The 21,554-nt window shown below is 33.6% G+C and overlaps 4 protein-coding genes across 8 annotated transcripts; all 4 read right to left on the bottom strand.

Moving 5' to 3' along the window:
- Positions 1-367: 367 nt before the first annotated feature.
- LOC102624173 (transcription factor bHLH144) lies at positions 368-3,627 on the bottom strand. 4 transcript variants are annotated; one of them, XM_052435148.1, is made up of 5 exons: positions 3,426-3,603; positions 3,290-3,312; positions 2,768-2,908; positions 2,062-2,245; positions 368-1,790 (listed from the first exon to the last, which is right to left on the bottom strand). In XM_052435148.1, the coding sequence occupies exon 5, from the start codon at positions 1,462-1,464 to the stop codon at positions 739-741; it is 726 nt and encodes a 241-aa protein (XP_052291108.1). In that variant the 5' UTR covers positions 1,465-1,790; positions 2,062-2,245; positions 2,768-2,908; positions 3,290-3,312; positions 3,426-3,603; the 3' UTR covers positions 368-738. The 4 variants fall into 4 exon arrangements, with proteins under 4 accessions (XP_052291108.1, XP_006467507.1, XP_006467505.1 ...); XM_006467444.4 differs by lacking the exon at positions 3,290-3,312 and having other exon boundaries at positions 3,484-3,627; XM_006467442.4 differs by having other exon boundaries at positions 3,290-3,603.
- A 2,540-nt stretch (positions 3,628-6,167) lies between these two features.
- Positions 6,168-7,669, bottom strand: LOC107175453 (glucan endo-1,3-beta-glucosidase 7-like). The gene is made up of 7 exons (XM_025094159.2): positions 7,559-7,669; positions 7,425-7,453; positions 7,087-7,321; positions 6,947-6,973; positions 6,825-6,853; positions 6,483-6,717; positions 6,168-6,388 (listed from the first exon to the last, which is right to left on the bottom strand). Exons 1-7 carry the CDS (start codon positions 7,626-7,628, stop codon positions 6,339-6,341), a joined length of 675 nt encoding a protein of 224 aa, XP_024949927.1. The 5' UTR covers positions 7,629-7,669; the 3' UTR covers positions 6,168-6,338.
- A 6,841-nt stretch (positions 7,670-14,510) lies between these two features.
- Positions 14,511-17,359, bottom strand: LOC107175454 (glucan endo-1,3-beta-glucosidase 1-like). Of its 2 annotated transcripts, none has more exons than XM_052432645.1 (7): positions 17,011-17,359; positions 16,891-16,925; positions 15,902-16,136; positions 15,770-15,793; positions 15,187-15,212; positions 14,816-15,053; positions 14,511-14,704 (listed from the first exon to the last, which is right to left on the bottom strand). In XM_052432645.1, exons 1-7 carry the CDS (start codon positions 17,069-17,071, stop codon positions 14,664-14,666), a joined length of 660 nt encoding a protein of 219 aa, XP_052288605.1. In that variant the 5' UTR covers positions 17,072-17,359; the 3' UTR covers positions 14,511-14,663. The 2 variants fall into 2 exon arrangements, with proteins under 2 accessions (XP_052288605.1, XP_052288609.1); XM_052432649.1 differs by having other exon boundaries at positions 16,897-16,925.
- Positions 17,360-19,232: 1,873 nt separating this feature from the next.
- LOC102625016 (glucan endo-1,3-beta-D-glucosidase) lies at positions 19,233-20,238 on the bottom strand. The gene is made up of 4 exons (XM_006467445.4): positions 20,062-20,238; positions 19,912-19,940; positions 19,555-19,798; positions 19,233-19,457 (listed from the first exon to the last, which is right to left on the bottom strand). Exons 1-4 carry the CDS (start codon positions 20,132-20,134, stop codon positions 19,432-19,434), a joined length of 372 nt encoding a protein of 123 aa, XP_006467508.1. The 5' UTR covers positions 20,135-20,238; the 3' UTR covers positions 19,233-19,431.
- Between the last annotated feature and the right edge of the window lie 1,316 nt (positions 20,239-21,554).

The following is a 21,554-nucleotide window of genomic DNA, read 5'->3' as shown; positions in this document are numbered from 1 at the left end:
TCACCACGCATGCATAACAATAATCTCAATGTCCCTAGAATTCGACAACATAATCGATAGCATATGAGCGAGTCCAGCTCATATAAAGTGATATGGACCTAGGGGGCATTATGCCATTATCTAATAAATATAGTTTGGATCCACTGGAGTCTGTATGTAGAACCTTGACTTCAATGTCAACAATTTTTCCAACAAATGAAAGGAATCGAAGTGGCATAATAGTAAAAAGGTAGATCCAGAACGAGTACATGCTCATGTCAAGTAATTAATACTATTTGGGCATTTAAAAAATTAAATATTCATCACTAAATGAGGACCAAAGATGACGAAGAGACACAAGGAACAAGCAAAACAACAGCAGGGAGCATCACTTAAAAAATAACATTACATAATAATAAGAGTGCATAACTTATAACATTTAAGAGGTTCAATATGGCATAATCTAGTGGCAACTAGATCAAGAGTAGGCATATAACATATCATACCTTAAGGCCATTGCATGTGTTCCCACCCATCGAGTTTCAAAGAAAGATCAGCAACCAAAAACATCGAAACAAATTCAATACAGAAACACAATTGCATATCTCTGCCACAACCATAAGTTCTAGATACGCCCTCAAAATTATTATCGACCTAATGTTGACCTGCCGAGAGCGAGGCAAGAAACTAACTAATAACTTATAAACTCATAATTATAATAAAGAGTCTCATCAATGTTACCATTGCATGGCACTAAGCTTAGTTCTTCATATTCCCAACTCCAAGATTCTGCACTTCAACCTTGAGAGACTTGAGGTGCCTCACAGCTTCATCCAGAACACCAACAGTGTTCAACTCATTGCCGCCAGGCACAAAACCCCTCAAGACATTTACCATCTTCTTCAATTTCTGACGTTTTTTCCCATTGTGACATTTGCTGCTACTGCCAGAGGACTTCAGCATGGAAGAAAACTTATTATGTTGGGGTTCTGAATCATAAGTGGAGGTAGAATCAGGAGAGTCACTTCCATAAATTCCACAGGTTCGTGCAGTGCTGACTTCTTCCTCATCGTATTCTTCTTCTTCGTCTCCCTCTTCCAAGCTCAGCAACGCATCAATATCATCTGAATCCTCTTTAAAAGAAGAGGCCATCTCTCTTCCCACATTAGTAGCATCATGCCTCTCAAAATTGTCTTGGATGTAAGTTGCATGGAAATTAAAGCTAGGACCCATAAATTTGTGTGCAATAGCAGGATGGAACATGATTTGACTTCTATGATCAGTCTGATCAAAAATAATGAAATTCTTTGGGCAAACCTCAGAGGGATGAAATTCAACACCCTGGAAAGGTGTTGGTGGGTTTGCAGCTGGAGGTAAATCTGCACCAAAAGGAGATGCAACTGGAATGTGCACATAATCACCACTCACTTGAGATAATAAGGGGCGCATTATCCTTTTTGGGTGAAAGTGTTGGTCACTCTGCATCAAGACCTACTTAATTGGAAAAACAAAAATTCAAAGGAAAGGAGGATTTTCACCTTAAAAGCTGGCAATTATTCAACTATCAATTGGTTCAGGTTCCTACAGCAACTACAGGTCTAATAGTAAATTCAAGGTATTTTGGCCATCACTGAAAATAAGCAAGCTGTCTATCCCCAGTCAATGGTTAACACAATCTAATGGTTCCTTTCTGTCATTGCCTTCTTATGCACAAAAACAACCAGAGGGTAGATCTTCCAAATCCCAATGCCCCAGATTTTAGTATCAGCAGACTACGTGACAGGTTTAAGCAACTGACGGAAATATTCAGCCTGCAACAGCAAGTGGACAGGCACAATAGTTACCAACAAGCATTTCATCCAGTCCAATGTGGCAAAACCAGACATCTTATTACTGGAAGGTAATAAGAATCATTTATGAAAGAATAATGGTACACTGGGTTTTGTATTCCAACTTATGTGGAAATAGAATGATAAGATAAGAAGCCATGTCATATGCTACATCAGTTGAAATACAAATTCCAAAAGTGAAGTATTATTGTTATAAGAACATTGAAAATGAAAACAAACAGAGGTTAATTACCTGACAAACTTGTACTAGTTGGTAATATGCAATGACACCGACGCTCATTTTAATCTTCCCAACTTCCTTCACTGCTCGATATCTCTTTAAGGTTATTGCAATGTACATTCTCAACCACTCCAACTACTTTCCAATTATAAACCCGCTTGATAGTAGTATCTTTTATGAGTCAACAGAATTTCACCTGCAGCAGTGAACAAGAACCATCATAATATCATCAAGTAAAGGAGAATGCAACAAGAAAAAAGCACATAACCTGGGAACTTGATTATGGATTGGTAGAAAAAAGTTAGAAATCACGAAAATTTGAAATCATGCATCTTCACTAATTTCGAGTAAAAAATTCCAAGCATGCATCAACTAAACCAAAAAATAATAATACCATTACTTAGATGATCTTTTCTTCTTCCTTAATCATAGCATGAATAATGCAGTGCCCAGGCAACAATCAGGGAAAATGACTTTTTCGATATATCTTCCAAACTCATGATTGAAAATTTCAATTTATTTTGCAGCATACAAAAAGATAATTAGACAAAGACAAAATATATTTAGTACTTCATTACACATTCCAGTTCTATTTTTCTTTTCATACCAATAAATTTCTTTTCCTTTTTACCAAGTACCAACAACTAAATTCATTATTTAATCAAAATAGTAGCAAATCATATGCAAGTTCCACCAGCCAAAGAAAGAAAAATCTAACCTGAACAAATCAAAATTACAGTATCACACGAAAGAACACCACCAAGTTCCTGCTGTAGTTCACAAATGAAGATGTCCAAGGCATGTTGACCTTTTTCATTCAATTCCAAATGACATTAAAGGAAGAACCTAAACACCAGTACTGCAGTAGAAAAATAAACCAGCATAACCAGCAAATGATTCAGTAGCTATTAATAAATAATGACATTTAATTATACAAAAAAATATAATAAACAGAGTCAAAACTATGCTATAACAAGCAGATATGAAGCAAAAAAAAAAACAAAATTAGGTACCGAAAACAGTCAAGAAATCAATATTATAATTAGAAAAAAAAAACTACAGCAAAACTTTGAGTACCAGAAATATTCAAGATATGAAGATGCAGTACTCAACTACAGCTGAACCGACTAAGTTCATCACAATTTGAAAAAAGATTGAACTTTGCTAACAGGTAACAACCAAGCAAAAATTTTCTAGATCTTAGAATAAATAAATGTAAATGAGTTTAAAAAAATGAAACCTTTTATGGCAGTACGTATCAGACTGGCCAATTATCAATTCCCACAGAGCAAAAATAAAAATCAGACCGGAATTCACATGAATCTAAGACAAACGAAAGAATTAAAAGTACTTATAAAAAATACATTTAAAAACACCTTGCAAAACGAACAGATATTTTTTTTTTTTTTTTCCCTCTAAGAAGATTCCGATTACCGAACAAAACTTAATATCCAAGCTTATGTAAGCTGGCAGATAAGTTCCTAGATTTGCGCTGAAGAGATCTAAAGAGAGAGAGAAGCGTCGAGTGTACGCTTTGGCTTTGGAAGTGTTGCTTATAAGTTGCGCCCTTGTGTTCTGTAATAAAAAAAAAAATTGATTTTTATTTTGAGTATGATCATCAAGGTCCCCAATTTCTATATTTTCTTTTAAAGAAAATAGTTTCTCCATTTCTATCGAATTGGTCCCTCATCCCTGTCGTTCCTAATGAAAAATATTAAGATTACTGCTAAAGTTTCTAATATAAGTTTTGAGCTATACTATCGTAAACAAGAGTTTTATATTTTTATCGTATCAAATTTTGACATGAGCGGGCCGCTTGAGAATTAGTTTGGTGATCTTAATTTCTCTTTAAACATTGAGGGAGTAAATTTAAATTTTATAATTATAAAAATTTATATATCATTTTTATACTTAAACAAGAATAGATAATATTAATAGAAATAAAATTTTATATTATTTCATAGTAAAAATAATTTAAGTTTATTGCAATAAATTTTTATTAGTAAAGATTAATAGACTAATGGTAAAAAAAAAAGAACTTAACAAAAAGGAGAAAACAGTAATTTTGACTAGATTGGGACCTATTTGATATAATGAACTAACTATGTAGTTATTTTGGAATATATAGTTTTCTAGGAATCCACACGAAAGACCTCATTTTTAATTATTTTAAAAGTTGGGGCTTGGGATGCGTGCTACTTGCAGACAAGGAGTCGTCAAATGCGGGGATTGTGGACCGTTGGATGAAGCACGCGTGAAGGTGGACAGGGGGCCTCACGAGGTTTGACGATTTGCATCGTGGAATCGACTCGTTGCAATTGACTTTTTAGCTCCGTGATTGGTATCAGTCGAATCAAACCATTAACTAATGATAATTTGTGTTAAACGTGTCTTAATATGTGATCATCACATGTATAATTGGAAAGAGGGGATCTGTTTTGTTTTATCTATTTTTCATTTTTCCCATTATCGTTGTTGAATTACGAAGATGAGCCCCGAGCTTATACCTTCAATGATCCGACCCGGAAAATGAAAACTAAATCAAATTAAAAGAAGTAAAATATTTTTCTTTAAAAAAAAAAAAAGAAAAGAAAGTAACCACTTAAGCTCACTAACGAAATGAATTATAAGGATAATTTTTTTTCCTGTCTTAGGAAGGATAAAATATAATCTATTTGAATCAACCTTTCCTTCTCTCTCTCTTCCTCCCCCCCCCCCCCCCCCCCCAGTGTAACCTTACCATCCGCTTGTGTAAAAAGTAACATAATTATTTTTATTGTTACATTGGTTGTACAAGAATCCATGTCCTTTATCATATCACATATCTATGTCTATGGCAGATTTATTTTTATGTTTTTAGATAACATTGTTATTAAAATAATTTTTGTTTTTATCTAAAAAATTCTGTTGTCATTGGAATAATCGGATTTGAAGAAAGAAATTCTTTTGGAAACTTCTCTCCAAAAAAATAGAGATAAGATGTTCAATTAATCATAATGATCAAAATCAATTTAACAAAGTAATTGACCCATAATATTTGGTATAGTTTATTTACTTTCAGCCATACTAGTGAATCACAGGAAAATATGTCTTTCTTAATAATGCAATATCAAAGACCACTAAAATTCAAAGTAACAAAACATGATTCTTATAAAGTCCCAAACCTAATTATGACCTAAAAAAATATGATTCTTATAAAGTCCATAAAGAAATAAACGAACCTCCTAGGTGGCAATGCTCAAGACTTAAAAAGTTTCTTAAAATCCTATCTTAAAGACAAACTACATAAAAATAAACTTTACAAACCACCTAACATAAACTTCTTAGGTACCAAAACTCTTAAAATCCGAGATTTTAGGACAATCCCTCTAGGTTCCAAGGTTACAAGACTCTTAAGATCTTAAAATCATAGGAAAATTTCTAAAGATTTTAAGGTTCTTAGAATCTCAAGATCCTAGGATAAATCTCATAAGTTCCAAAGTTCCTACGATCCTAGGATTTTACGAGAAACAATCTAAGATTGAAACACATCTTCTTTTGCTCAGTAAACAAGCTTGCATATTTATATGTCAATCAGCATGGGAACAAGAACATAAGTGTCGTCAGATGTCAAAAGAATAACGACACTTGTCATTAAAGCAATTAAGACTCAAGTTAAATCAATTTCACCCATAAATATGCCCTTGAAATTAAAGGTAAGAAAACATTGACTCAATAGGGAAAATACTGACTTTCTCTCTTTAGATTTTATATTTCAAAAAAATATAATGATTGATTTGACCGTCAAAGGGTTTACACCGGTAAAATTGGCCCTCTAATCATTTTCTTATATTTGTAAAGTATCGTCGACAAAGACATCTTCATCCCCTAAGGAAGTAGACTCTTAGAAAAAAATTTAAAGGCCCATTAAAATCAGTCCAAAGAAAATTTTCATTATCATGGAATCCAACAAAAAGGAAGCTTATCTTAAAGGGGTCATTTTTAGTTGGAATCACCACCTAATAAGTTGGGATAAAATTTACACCCACACAAAGATTTCACAAAATTAACGAAAGTGCTATCTTGAAAGTTACGACACTTTTTTTAGTGGTTAAATATCAAAATATAAGCCATCAACGAACGGTGATTTGATCCTTTCATTAGTAAAAAAGAAAAAGTGGTACGTCCGTAATCATTTTCCTTTGCTTTCAAATTCATGAAAATAAATAAGCAATCCTTAATTCCACACTCTATGGGCATTAAATGAAATAAATATATTATTGAAGTCATTTGATACGGCTTCTTAAGACTCAGAGATATCGTACATAGCGAATGGACGCGTAGGTACAATCACCAGAACCTGCAAAATGATAAAACAAAAGCAGATTATATCAGTATTAGAGTCAACTTGCAAATGAAAAACAGAAACAATGAAAACTTGGGTTAACTCTTACTTGGGTCATTAACAACAACCAGGCCAGAATTTCTGAAGTCACAACTTGCTGTATTTTTTGCCGAAGTCTGGTAGTAAAGATTCATGGCAAAGGAGGCATGGTTTATAAGTGTTGTTGGATTGAAACATGAACCACCATCATGTGTAGGGCTACAATCCACGTAATTACAAGCATAATTGATGTTTTGCTGCAGTATGTACTCCCCTGATCCGGGTTTTGCCACGCACCATGTTGCCTGCGGCCGACATCAAGAGTTAAACTGCTTATGTATCAAACACTTCCGCAAATTCATTAAATATGGTGACCATGCATGCAAAAATTAAGCTGTTGCTTTGGCATTACCGATGGTGGCGCTTCTGCCAGATCTCCTTCTGCAAAAAAGTTAATTAATTTATTTATTTTTCAATCATGAACCATTCTTAAAATATGTTAAGCAGAAAGAAACTGAAGATTGGCGCACTCACCACTATGAAAGCTGCAGCTTTCATAACCTGTAGAATGCCACAGAATATAAAATTTGATTTGTTAAGTTTTTCAGTAATATTTGGGAAAGATTTATTATTTTAGGCATTTTAATTGTTGAGTAAAAGTTTAAGTGGCTTACTGGGATCTGTCAAAGAAATAAGGCCGGAGCCTCTGAAATCACAGTGTGAAGAGTGTCTGCCCATGACTTGAAAGTACAAATTCATGGCAAAAGAGGCATGGTGAATGGGAGTGTTAGGGTAGAAGCAGGAACCGCCCTGCTGAATTAATTGACAGTCTACATGACTGCAAGCAAAGTCTAGGTTTCCAAGTAGAGCAGAGATGTTGGTTAATGGATTCGCAATGCACCAAGTTCTCTGCAGATTACACCGTAAAATAGTTACATGTTAAGAAAAATCCAATGCAGGAATCTTCGAGTACTAAAATTGTGTTGTGTGGGAGAGTTGTTAAAATATTTACTTGGGCTGAAGCCATCTTCAACTTTCCCCCTGCAAAACATCAGGAATAAAGTATTAAAAAAATTAAAAAAGAAAGAAAGAAAATTGAACCTACATATCAGTCGCAAAATTCACGCATGGCAGGATTGAATTTACCAGAATTGAATGAGATAAACAAAAACAAAAGGCACATGGTAGTGCGGAGGGAAAGAGGTAGTTTGAGCATTTTGGAAGTGTGAAAAACTGGTGATAGAAAAATGAATAGTGAATGGAGAAATGCGTTTGGATTTATATGTAGTCTGGGAAATGTGTGAAGGTGGTGGCCTTGAGGCCTTTACATTCATGCTAATTTCATTTCCTTGTTGGTAAGGAGTTAGGTAATTCCTGATTTTCATGTAACTGAGCCAACTTACACAAATGAAATCAAAACAAATAATAATAATAATTGATGAAGAAAACGGTAATTTTATTTTATTTCTTAACGTGCCATTTATTTTTTTTTAATCAAGCTCACATGGGCTAATTAGTAAAGTCATTCTGGAACAATTAATGTATCTTTGTGTAATCCTTCGGCACAATTTCTTACGAAGAGGATAGCTCTTTATATCTAACATATTCTAATTATTTCATACAGAATAGTATATACTATGTCATCAAGTTTTTCAATTAGGTACAAATTCATGATGTCCCCATTAATATGAATTATGATCATGAACCCACATTATCCCTTTCTCTGTAGTTGAAATTTGCTTAGTTGTTGAAAGTCCTAGAAATACTGCCATTATTCGTTCAGCTCTAGCACATTGTTGATCGTTAGATCACATGCTATTCGGATAGGAGAGGCTCAACTTTATTGATGCTTGTGGGTCAGCATTTCACACTATACATGTGTGTGTGTGTGTGTGTGTACACACACATATTACCCTTCTCCGCGTAAAGATGCATGAGTGTGTGGAAATTAAGTAGCATTTGAGGTATAGAATGATTCCAGGCCAGGGTGTAGCAAACTCAGCAGAATCGAACAGATGACAATCCAGGAAAGAAACTGAACTATTTCTTATTAAGAGTTCTAGAATTGAAAGCAACAAAATACAGACACAAAACATGGTAACAGAAAAATCAAATCTCATGTGATATATTTATTTTCCAAGAATCAGAAAACAGACTCCAATATTTTAAGCAAGAAAATGAAACGAAAGCAAACATCAAATTAAGTGGATGACAGTGAATGTTATTGTTTCCTTTTGTGACTTAAAGGGTTTAAACACTAACATCAAATTTCATTGGTGGTTAATCAAGAGCTCTTGTGCGTGACTGCAGCTCATGTGCTACAAATCGAGATTAGTCTCTGGTGTTATTAATCATTTCTGCTGAATAATAAGCTATATATTCTTCAATTATCTAAAATTTCAAAATTTACAACAAAATAAACTTCAATTACCAATTAAATTATGAGGTAAAATAGCAGCATCTTACAGTGGCCTAATTCTACTATTTGTCCAACTTTGGTGTGAATTTTACTGGTGGTTACGAAATTGAGTAATTTCAGATCATCATGCAATGCAAGTTAGGAAAAATGAAAGCAAAATTATATAGAAAAAGCAATCCAGTTCAGAAAGAAATTCAAAATATTATTAGTAGGACAGGAGTGAAAGCTGCAACAAAAGAGTAGACAATGATTCGTTGAACCACGAAAACAGAAATATGAGGCCTGATCATGTGATTTTCCCAGAAGCCATAAACATATCCGAATCTAAGAAGGAAGAATTAAAGAAAAGAAAAAGAAAAATCAAAGGAAAGCAACAAAGCAATAGACGTGGAAGGAATCAAATGTTAAACATTATATTAAATTATTATTCGGGGCTTTCATCTTCCGTTCCACAATGCATCCTATCCTCAGTCAAATCCCTAGCTTTATCTTCTTACTCTCATGAACTTCCTCTTGTGCAGAATCATCCAACTTTTTCTGCTTCTTCTCATCATTGACCTCTTCAAGACCAAGATCGATACCATCTTTGAGACTATCAAACTCAGATATCAACTCATTCAGCCTCTTGTTTAGAACATCCTCTTCTTTCTTTGGGCATGGGGAATCGGAATCATGATCAACGTGATAGAATCGGATCGAAATCTCATCAAGACCTCTCCTCATGTCTTCCAGATCTTTCTTCTTGAGACCCATTTCAGTAATCTTTCTTTCCAGTCCTTCAATGCACCGATTCACTTCTGAAACTCTGGAGGTGATCTCATGAAATATATCATCGCGATCTTTCGTACCCATTGGTATAATATATGTATAACTTCCACAAAAACTATGAAAATGTAATAAAATCTGTTTGTGAAGTAATCGAGAGAGAGAGAGAGATCAAGAGAGAGTGTTGGGTACGTAGGCGCCTAACACGATCTTCCAAGAACGAAGTTTCCGGGTATTTTATGGATTCAGTGCAAAGTAACTAATGCCCGCTTCACCTGTCCTTCACATTTCTTTGGATAACAGAAATCACTACAGATGCAAGACGACAACATAGCTCATTAATCTGTACAACAATGATTCATCGTCTTTCAATAGATATTATATAGATGACAAGTCGTCCTTTATCAGATTATGCATTTGACCAAGTCATATCTTGTTGTAGATTTTGAGTTAGTTCTTTTTTACGAATTTTGGGCGATGTAGTAGTAGTAGTAGTATAAGTTAGGCTAACAGGACAAAGCTGGGAAAACATAGCTTCTCTCTATATGATGAAGTGTAGTAATGTCATCAATTCACGGGTGTTACAATATTAACCCGTTAGTGAAGTATAATAAAGTTAATTAATATACTTATGCACAGTGGCGGATCTAAAAAAATAATTTACCGGGGACTAAATTAGATAATAGTAAAATATAAAAACTAAAATTTTGAATATCTAAAATATTTGCTAATACATTTATAATTAGTCTCTATGGATTTTTATATTTTAAAAATGTTATGCAATAGACTCATTATCAATATTATTAAATTTATTATTTCCTATATAAACAACCAAACTATCACTTATTCCATCCGATTTCAAAGATGATTCTTCATGAGTTTTATTACTGAAAACGTTCGTTCTACTATTATTATATAAACTTGAAGAATTAACCATATTTTTTAGAATATAAAATATTTTGGGTGGTATGCTATCATTATTTTTAATTAAAATATAAATTTTTATATTTTTTAAAAGTCAAAATTTAAATTTTACGGGGGTTTATATTTTATAGTGACTATTTTAATAAATTTAATGGGGATTAGTTAGAAAATTAAAATATTTTTCTCTTTTATTTTTTAATTTTTTTTTTGGCCAGTGGGGGCTTGAGCCCCCACTGGTCATGTGCTGCATCCGTCCCTGCTTATGCATGACAATTATTGATATGAGACACAACACTTCATATACAAACTAAAATTAATATTTGAAATGATTAGATATTATTTTTTATTTCCTAATGCTATTACCCATAAAAGCTTAATTTTTATTAGCCATATTCCTTTTTTGGAGCAAATTCGGAAGTGTATTTTTTTTTTCCTTCAGCAAATCATTAATCAAATACATAATTTTCAATTAATATTGGGCAAAATCGGCCATTGCATGCATAAAGAAATTGAATTTGAATAATATGCCAAAAAACCCGATTAAGAAATCCGATTAAGAAATTCTATTCATAACTAACTAAAGGCATAGTAATTGAGAGAAATATTATTAATTAATTACTTGGATCGTTGGTGGCAAGAAGGAGAGGTGACTTACTGAACTTTGCTAACGTTTTCATGTTTTGTGGTGAGAAATGAAATTATATAGCAAACAACACAAGTATAGAAAGATTAATTCCAGGGCATAGCGAGCTCAACAAAATCAAATAGAATCCAATTCAAGAAAGAGTAGCGTGATTCTCCAAGAATCAAAAAACAGATGCCAATTTTAGAAAGAATTCAATTGAAGTGAAAGCAACAGAATAGACATTGAAGTGCTATTGACAGCAAAAAGATGGGACCCATGAGTTTTTTCACGGAATTCTGAGGCCTAGGATTCTTTATCGAGTACAAAAACAAAGACCTAATAGAATGAACTTAGAACATTTATCTGCACTATGAAGATTTATCCTTGACTTTCCCCTTGAGTTTCACGTGCATCATCCGGTTTATCTAAATTCTTGATTTCAGTCTTCACTTTATCGATAGCGAGACGAAGGTGATCGATGGTTTTATCTAACTCAATCCGCGACTCCTTCAACCTATTCTGCCACAGTTGTGAGTCATCATCGTTTTCAGACGTTGGTATTGGTTGTTTACGGTACTCTCTCGATATCTCCTTCAGCTTCTTCGTCAAATCTTGCATTTCTTTCTTCTTGGTGTCCAATTCTTGAAGGCAACGAGCCAGCTTTGCATTTCTGCCCATGCTTTCAAGATCAGTTTCGTCAGTAGGATCTTTCCTCTTCATTGATGACTTCGGGTAGAGAAAGATAGAGTTGTCTCCGGCAGTATCAGTTGAAACGTCCCGATGTCCAACCATTTTGCTCTGTCCTTCCCTCCTCATTGATGATTAATTCTTTGACCCGGAGTAAGCCAACAATATGATCAAAAGAGTCAGTTTTAGCTGTTTTGTTATGTTTGGAGCTGAGAAATTTCAGAGTAAAAGAAACTTACTTAATTGTTGAATCTGAATCACTGATGACAAACTGATCTAATAATATTCACTAACTAATAGTACAACGAAGACTCGAGAAATCAATCAAAACTAATTAGTTCCAATTTGGCGGGAAATGCAGTTGGGATTAATAACTAATTTTGCCAGCTTGGTAATCCATGTGATGCACAGCCAACTAGCCACGTACGTCAGCTCTGAACACTAATCAGTAACGTCATTACTTGAAGAATATTCCTCAACAAGACCTTGAATTACTCGGATCGTCGAAAGACTAGTTAGGCATTTCAGCTACGTCCAGTAATAAGGATATATATGTGCATAGCCCCTACCTCGCCTGCCGGTGACATTTCATTGGATGGCTGTAGATAGTTCCTTCGTTACTGAAAAGGTATTCAATATATACATCAAATTTCATTGGTGGTTAATGAAGAGCTCTTTTGTGCGACTGTAAACTCATGCGCTCCGAATCGAGATTAGTTTCCGGTGATGTACGTATAGTCATTTTTGGTAATTAACGGGCTATGTGACGCTTGTGTACGTGTAAAAATGAGCTAGTTGTGAAGATTAGCAAATTACAAGATGACAATTCAAGAAAGAAACTGCACCATTCTTATTATTACGAGGGTTTTAAAGCAACAAATTACAGACATTAAACCACGGCAATCACAGGAAAATCAACAACACATATGCCAATTTGAAGCAAGAAATTGAAATGAAGTCCAAGAATATAGACTGGACATTGGATTATGGCAACATAGAAAAAACCTTGTGAAGCCTAGGACTGTTCATTGAATACAGAAAGAGACCTAATAAGATGAACTTGGAACATTTTATCGTTGTTTCTTTGGACTTTTGACTTTGGTCTTCATTTTGTTGATAGCAAGAAGAAGTTGATCGGTGGTTTTTTCCAACTCAGTCAGCGACTCGTTCAACCTCTTCTGTAACTGGAAGGGATCTCTTTCTCTTTCATTTGGTAATGGTGGATTATGGTATTCTCTTGAAATCTCCTTCAGCTTCTTCGCCACATCTTGCATTTCTTTCTTCTTTTGTTCCAATTCTCCAAGGCAGTGATCCAGTTCTGCATCTCCGCCCATGATTTCAAGATCATTATCGTCATCATGATCCTTCCTCTCCATTGATGAATAGCAAGTGTTCGGTTCTTGAGAAAGTCTTGAGAAATTTAAAGAAATTTTAAAGAGGAAACACAGAGAATTTTAACATACAAGCAAAATGAGGAAACAAAATTATTTATACTCGCTCATTCGAAGAATCTGGAAAACAGAAAGAAAGTGGCCTTTAACAAACTTTCTCACCAATTGATCCACGTAAGCTGCTGTGCTATGTCAGCCATCATTAGAACGAGAAGGTTTTTTGGAGCTCTTGGAGCACTTCTCCTTATTCGTTCATTGTTTACCACATGTACATGCGTATTATCACGAGTGGTTGAAGCATAAATGTGGCAAGGGTACCAATAAACGATGATAGTGGCAGTCTGTGTGAAGCACAATGTCTAACGACCAGCCACGTCAGTACTAAAACGACTAATAGTTTTTGATTGGGTGTTATAGATGCATGTCGTTCTTTAAATATTAGCTTTCTTATGAGCAAGCATGATTCCTACTATAGTCTTATTAGTAAAATACTTCGAAAAAACAAAGTGGGTATTGGACACCGTTGAAGCCTTTTCGGGATTTTTTTTCTTCTTTTTTTTTGCGATATTTTCGTTTTACTGGTTAAGAAATTGTAAAGTATCAAATGATTACAAGTATCGTTGTCTATCATTTTACTAATATAATTTTACAAAACATTTTATTTTATTATTTTTCTATTACAATTGTTAGGCTAATGCTGAAATCACATTAAAATGGAAAAAAAAAATTTTACATACGCAACCAAAGATAAAGTTGTGTACACAATGACGGGATTGTCATTATAGATTAAAAATAATTCAAAAAAAAAAAGGAAAAAAGACAAAAGAAGAATAGAATATCGTGAGGGTTCAGATGAATTTACAAATGGCCGCTGGTTGAAGACTTGAGGTGTTTTAAGCTATAGTTCGTCATTTGTCATTCTGCATCCAAAAAAGTCATTAAATTGAAGTTGCTAATCAACAGCCGAACTTAGGTAAATATACATATATGGTTTACAAATTTGTGTATTAAATGATTCCATTTTATTCATACAGGGACTGCATCATAATAAAAAATAATAATTTATGAAATTGATTTGAATATAAAAATTTTGATTATATAATTGCCCCCATTCAAAGATAATTTTTTAAAAATTAATAGAAAACTTATTTTGAGCGGAGTCAATTCACCACACACCCTTACATTTAGATCTGCAGATCGAAACATTTAACGGTACTTTTAGTAGAAATTAACATCCATAACCCACCCAACGGAGAAATAATAAAAACAATGCTTGACAAGAAATAATTCAATCGACAAAGGCACAAACTTCATAATTCATGGATATCAAATGGCTACAATCCCCAATATTAATGACTACTGTCAATGAAAAGCAGAATTCTTCTCTTATTTATTAAAAAAATCAGCTAGCAATCCCATTGCCGTTTTCAGTTCTCATTCTCAGGTCTGTTCAGGGCCGGGATAAGTGCAACTACCAAAACCTGCAAATTGACACACGAAAACTAATTTGAATTATGCCACCAAACTCGATTGATAATTTTCCATTCGTAACTAGATATAATCAATTAATCAGATCAAAAATGTGTTATCACTTGGATCGTTGGCGGCAACAATGAGGCCTGAATTGTTGAAATCACAAGATGCAGCAGTTTTGCCGTTGTTTTGATAGTAAAGATTCATGGCAAAGGAGGCATGGTGCATAGGAGTATTGGGGTCGAAACAAGCACCACCACTTTTTATCGGGCTACAATCAACCTTCTGGCAGGCGAAATCTATGTTTGATTGCAGCAACTGGTCGCTTGTTGCAGGTTTTGCCACACACCAAGTTCTCTACAAACACCCACACACACACACACACACAAAAGAAAAAGAAAAAGAAAAAAAAAAAGAGATAAATTAGATGTCAGTTGTTTTACCCACGCTGAAACTACTCTTGTTCATTACTAAGGGAGATTCAAATTACCTCTGTATCCACCTCTGCATTACCCCCTGCAATATAAATTGGTACATAGAATATTTAGATCACAAATATATTTGACCTACGAAAGATTTTAATTCTAGCTAGCTATTATATATATATATATATATATATATATATATATATATATATAAATTAATTTTGTGATGGCGCACATAGTCCAAATGTCCGGGCTTACAATAAGCCGGATTTACTTTGAAATATCACTTATTAAAATAAAATAAAAAATCAGCCATAATGCGCATATGAAGAGGCAATATACCATAACCATTAAGTGGTTGCATGTATACGATATAGATTACAGATGAAAAGAAGCTGAAGAAAATGCTAGCAGCTTATTATAAATATATATCATGGAACAGACGTTACAATATTTAAAAATTTTAACAAAATAAGGAGAATCGTAGAGAATAATATAATAATGAGGGATCACATTTTGAAATTCTTTCAAACGGTTATATTAGATTGTTACTAATGCTATGTACATATTGACGTACTTAAACCACTATATATATATATATATATATATATATATATATTAATTAATCTGAAAAAAATAAATCTATACCAGCGTAAGAGCAGCCATCAAAACCTGCACGAAATATTTAATATCTCGTCAACTGATGTAAGAAGCTTTTGCAATTAAATAGTAGTTTTTTTTTTTTTGCCCTTTTCAGGTTTGATACGGATGGTGGCTTACTTGGATCGGTCAAAGAAAGTAGAGCAGAGTCGCTGAAATCACAATCCCACTTGTGTCTACCCATTGACTGATAGTACATGTTTATAGCAAAAGCGGCATGCTGCACCAGCGTATTAGGATCGAAGCACGAACCGCCTTGCTGTATTGGACCGCAGTCTGCGTGATTGCATGCATAATCTAAACCTGTTTGCAGCATTTGGTCCGTGCTTCCAGGCTTTGCCACGCACCATGCCATCTACAAGCACCATTATGATTTATTAACTACTATTAGACGCAGGGCCCTAACAGGGGCTGGGGAATACGCAATATCATTATTTTTGGGAAAAAGGACATTCAACCCCCCAACATTTAGGAAAATGGATAAAAATTCCCTCAACGTTTTAAAAATGACTTATAATCTCTTTTCCATTAACAAACATCGTTTGTTTTAACAGTAAATTTATTTTTAATTTTTATTTATTATTATAAAAATTAATATATTAATTTGAGATATATCACAATTAATAATTTTTTAAAAGCTTAAAATTGAGATACAATTATTTTTTTGCCAAAATTATTTACTATAAATTATACCTTTCTAACAATAATAATATGGTTTTGATTCCTCAAAGAAAAAGGGTTTAATCAAATTTCGTTTTATTAGTAATAATCACATATGAAAGGTTTGATCATTAGAAAGGTATAATTTATAGCAAATAATTTGGGCAAAAATGTAATTGTATCTCAATTTTTAATTTTAAAAAAATTATTAATTGTGACATGTCTCAAATCAATATATTAATTTATATTTATTATAAGGGTATAATAATAATTAAAAATTAAAAATAAATTTACTGTTAAAACAAACGGTGTTTATTAACAAAAAGTGAGTTATAAGTCTTTTTTAAAACGTTGAGGAGTTTTTTGTCCTTTTTCCTAAACGTTGGAGGGTTGAATGTCCTTTTCCCTTATTTTTATCAATATTATCACTTCACATAGTTTCTTACTACCTCTACCTGTGAAGCCGCCAAAGTTGAATATTTTCCTGCAAATTTATTAAGTCATATGTCAAAGGTCTACAATAATTGAAGCATTTATATAACATATATAAGCTAGGGCTTGAAAGATACCTGAATGGAAGAAAATCAAAATGATGGATACAATAGGTTGCAGGAGAGCAAAGTTAGCCATTAACTATGGCGTCGGCGATATATATAACAAAAAAGCGAGTTTATTTGCAACCTGAGAAGAGGATGCATGTAAGTGGGTTTTATAAGAGAGAGAAGGAGAAGAAGATCATTTAGAAAATCAGGAAGTGGACCTACCTAATTGATACAAATAACTTATTTACTTTCCAAGGTCATTGAGAGGAGATTTACATTTGAAAACTACAGGTTGAATGCACTTTCAAAGCATTGATTATGTGTGCATAGGATTCTGGTTGGAATATTAATATATTGTAGCTATATAGGCAACTCTTTAATTAAGTTTTTATGTGTAGTTAAATTTCATTAATTACAGTTTTTAGCCAACTCAACATGTGGGCAAATTTTCGTAAGAATATTTTTAAATAGATCATGTGTACCCGCTCTAACTGATAATTAAAAATAAAACTCTATTCAAACTTATTAAATTTTCTCAGTGTTTAACCCAATTTAAATATTCAGGCCTCTCACCTATGTATTCAGATATCTGGCTCATAATATCAAATATTTAAAAAAAAAACCAAAATTATTCACGATATGAAAGAACTTAACTAAACCATTGAATTCAATGATTGGTGAACACGTGCTACCACGCAACTAATTGATGATGATGATGATGATGATGATGATGATGATGATGATGATGATGATGATAATGATGATGATGATTATTATTATTTACAAAAAATAAGTGAAATTCTCGTGCTCATCCGAAGTTGGAAGACAAACCCATTCACAATATGTGCGCAACCTCGGGACATGAATGGTCCACACGATCAAAATCAATGATAGAATAACGACTCAGCCTACAATTTAATTACAAACACAATAAGAATTTGAAGCAACCATTCGCTCACCAATTCAAACATATATTTAGAACTCCAATTTAGTGGATATCTAATCGTTGACGGATGCTCCTATTACACTCGTAGTCTCTGAAGGATAAGAACCAACTTTGTAGCATCTACATCGAGAATTCAAGTATTAATTGTTCTCCAACTAAAAGAATAAAGAAAACACTCTAGGTAGAATGTTCTACCACGATTTATGACCATTCAATTAAATGATATCATGTGGATATCATAAGTTTCTCTCTAATTATCTTAATCAAATTTAAGATAAGCTTGTATGTGTTAGAATTTAATATTGGATGGGCGTGTGAAAGACCAGTATAATGACAGCGTCAAGTCCTCAATTAAAGAATTTTCCAACGTAAGGAAAAATCAAAGGAGGAAAAATCAAAGGATCAAATTAACGAGTCATAATAAAAAAAACTACTCAAATTGTGACCTCATGCTTTGTCTTTCTTTTAAAATTTCTTCAGCCGAGAACGTGTCTTCGATTTCAACCCTTTGTACCCGCCACTAGCTAGGTTACTCCTAAGTATAGACCAAAAATAGAAATTTAATTGAAAATGACAAAAATTTTGTTTAATTCTGCAGCATGTATGTTTGCTTGGTTCGTCCAAATTTTTAATTATGCGGCATGTGGCTATATTAGAACTTACAGCCGGCATTTCGTCTCATATTTGGTTCGTGTTGTGCGTCAACTAGTAAGTTTCCTCATCAACCGGACCACGAAGGAAAAGGTTCTCTATGACTGCGAGTAGCTTTCTAATATTGTTGTTTGCTTGCTTGCTTGCTGATACTTAAAGGGCATATATTATATCTCCCTTCTAATTTTGTTGAGAGTAAATTAAATCAATTCCCGCTAATTGCAGATCTGGGTAAATTTTTATAAAATGCGAGTAAATTTCTCTTTTATCGAAGCAGATTTTCAAACTAATCAGTTGAATGTGATGTGTAATTTAACGGGGGGAGGGAAAAAAAAAAAAGAAGAAGGTAGAACGCTTTGCTTATTGTCCTGTACAAGCATGTAAAGACGAAATATCTGCCGGCAGTATTAACGATTCTCTACAAAGTGATTAATGAACGTGCCTGTAACTAACGAGAAATTGGACCCTTTTGAAATGGAGCTTGGATAGTAATGAGTTGCGATTTATGCTATATCCCAAAGATAATCTTATGCTATTTTCGGAACCCCATAGAAGTTAATCTCAACCAAACAATCCATAAACCAACATAGGTTCCAATTAATTGTAAATTTTAAATAAATTAAAGAACGGATAAAAATTGAAGCTGCCAAAGTAGACATAAATCTCACTTTTTTTTTTCCAATTAAGAATTAATTCATATTAATTACTTATTACATTAAACCAAATTCATCGTGTCTGTATATAGATATAGCTTCCTGTGAAAATTTTCACAGTTTAGGAGAAATAAATAATAATAAAACGGAGTTAAATAGAGGTTGCAGCATCTTATATATTCTTGCATCTTGCACCCACTATGCATACCGGCAGCCGCCGTAGCCTGCAGAGAATGGAATAATACAAGTCAAATGCGCATTATCAAAGAAAAAAAAAGGTTGGTGATCTTAATTAAAGAGTAGGAAAACTAAATATCATACTTGGGTCGGATAGAGTGGTGAGACCAGAGGCTCTGTAGTCACAGTTCCAGTTATTTCGGCCATTGAGTTGGTAGTAGAGATTCATGACCACAGATGCATGGTTAATTGCAGTATTTGGGTAGTAGCAAGGCCCACCTTCTTGTATTATGTTGCAGTTCTGAATTTGATTGCAGGCAAAATCAATATTTGCAGCCAATTCTGCTTCACTTGATGATGGCTTTGCTACGCACCAGGTTTTCATCTCCTGTAACAAATCAAAAACAATATAACTTCTTAACTCTCATTTATACTCATTAATTATTTATGTACGGACAACTTGTTATATATTGTTAAAAAAGTACTCTTGTATATATTTACCTGTCCATTTGCCAACTTCAATATTCCCCCTGGATACAAAGAGAATCGTCATCAGTCAAAACTTTCTCATGTAAACTTGAGAAACGCAGAAAGCAGAATTCTGAAAAATAAAAGCATTACTTCCGAAAGAAGAAAGGATTTTTAAAATACCTGAAGCGAAGAAGAAAAGCAGAAGCAGGAGAGGGAGAGGGAGAAAGGGAAGTGAAAGCACTTTTTTTGCCATTGCTTTTGTTGCGAGAGGCACTAAACACTGAGAATTGGACAATGTTATAATGTGTCAACCGAGTAAATGAGAGAGGTTTATAAACACAAGAGACTGCTTTTTCCACAGCACCATTTGTTGCTTCCACCCCAGTCTAAACCATTCCCATTAGCCAGATAAGGTGACAATTGTGTGGAAGCAGCCAAAATGTACGTTTCTGTCATTATTACCTATCTATAAACAACGAAGAGTTTAGTTAAATAATCAACGGCTACAGTTAATGGGAAGAAAAGTAGTGGGGGAATGTGTAGGGGTAGAAGATTAAACGATCCGTTACCGTTACGACCAATATAATCTGGTGTAGCCAAGATCACGATAATACCTTTTCACATCGCTTCATTGTGGCCAGCGACGTATACAGTATAGTACTCGGGGAACAAACTTTGGTTCGACTTCGACCACGTCATAACAGAGAAATCTTAGACTTGAAAATGTTATAAATCTATGAAAATGAGGGGTTTAACGTAAATAAATACAAAGTGGATAAATTTTCCCCTATAATTTTTGTCAATCCAGTCTGCTCCCAAAAACTAATTACAATATGTCCATATTATCTTTTGAAGATACAAATAAAGAGGAAGTTTGCGGATTTCATAAAATAAAACTACTAATTAGATACAAGAACACATTTTTTTTTGGGGCAATTTGATCATTTGATATTAGTATGATAAGATCGTTAAATAAATCAACAAAAAAATTTGATAATTAATTAATTAAGTCTTTCTTTTTTTTTTCTTTTTTTACTTAGGCATCTTTGATCATTAATTTGTGTTGAAATGCTGTATCGAGAAATTAGAACAGAAAAACGCAAGGATTGAATAGGTTAGTGGATTAATTATGTAAAGGGATTTGGTCACTAGTGGGTCAAATTGCACAAGCGCCTCTAGGCTCTAGCCCTCACTACTAAACCAGGAAAATGTAAGTTGGTTAAAAACCTCAGCAAAGTTCAATTAAAGAGGATATTTTGTTTAGAGAAATAAGAGGTTTCTGTCTCATTCTGTGGTTGGAAAATCTCAATCGCCAAATGAAAAATGTAGTATAACTTGTATGGTTTGCAATTAAAATATATATACATAATGCAACTTGCACTGCATTATTATATACTGATAAGGCAACAGAAAGTCAGTGGAGTAACAGCGACAGTCACCATAACAATGGGACATTCTCATGTTGATGGTGGTAGTGGAATCATATAGCTACCATTAATGGCGATTGAAATGGCAAGACCTACCAATTTTTTTATTTTATTTGATGGATTATGAACTGGGATGATCCATTAATGGTATACATTTCAATAATGAATATTCACACAATGTTTCTTGAGAGAGAAGGAATTGCTTATAAGATCAAAATTTCCTTTTCTTGTTTTCAACACTTTGGC

The sequence above is a fragment of the Citrus sinensis genome, chromosome 2, assembly GCF_022201045.2.
Source record: "Citrus sinensis cultivar Valencia sweet orange chromosome 2, DVS_A1.0, whole genome shotgun sequence".
NCBI classification, from domain to species: domain Eukaryota; kingdom Viridiplantae; phylum Streptophyta; class Magnoliopsida; order Sapindales; family Rutaceae; genus Citrus; species Citrus sinensis.
This window is presented reverse-complemented; position numbering and strand designations above follow the sequence as displayed.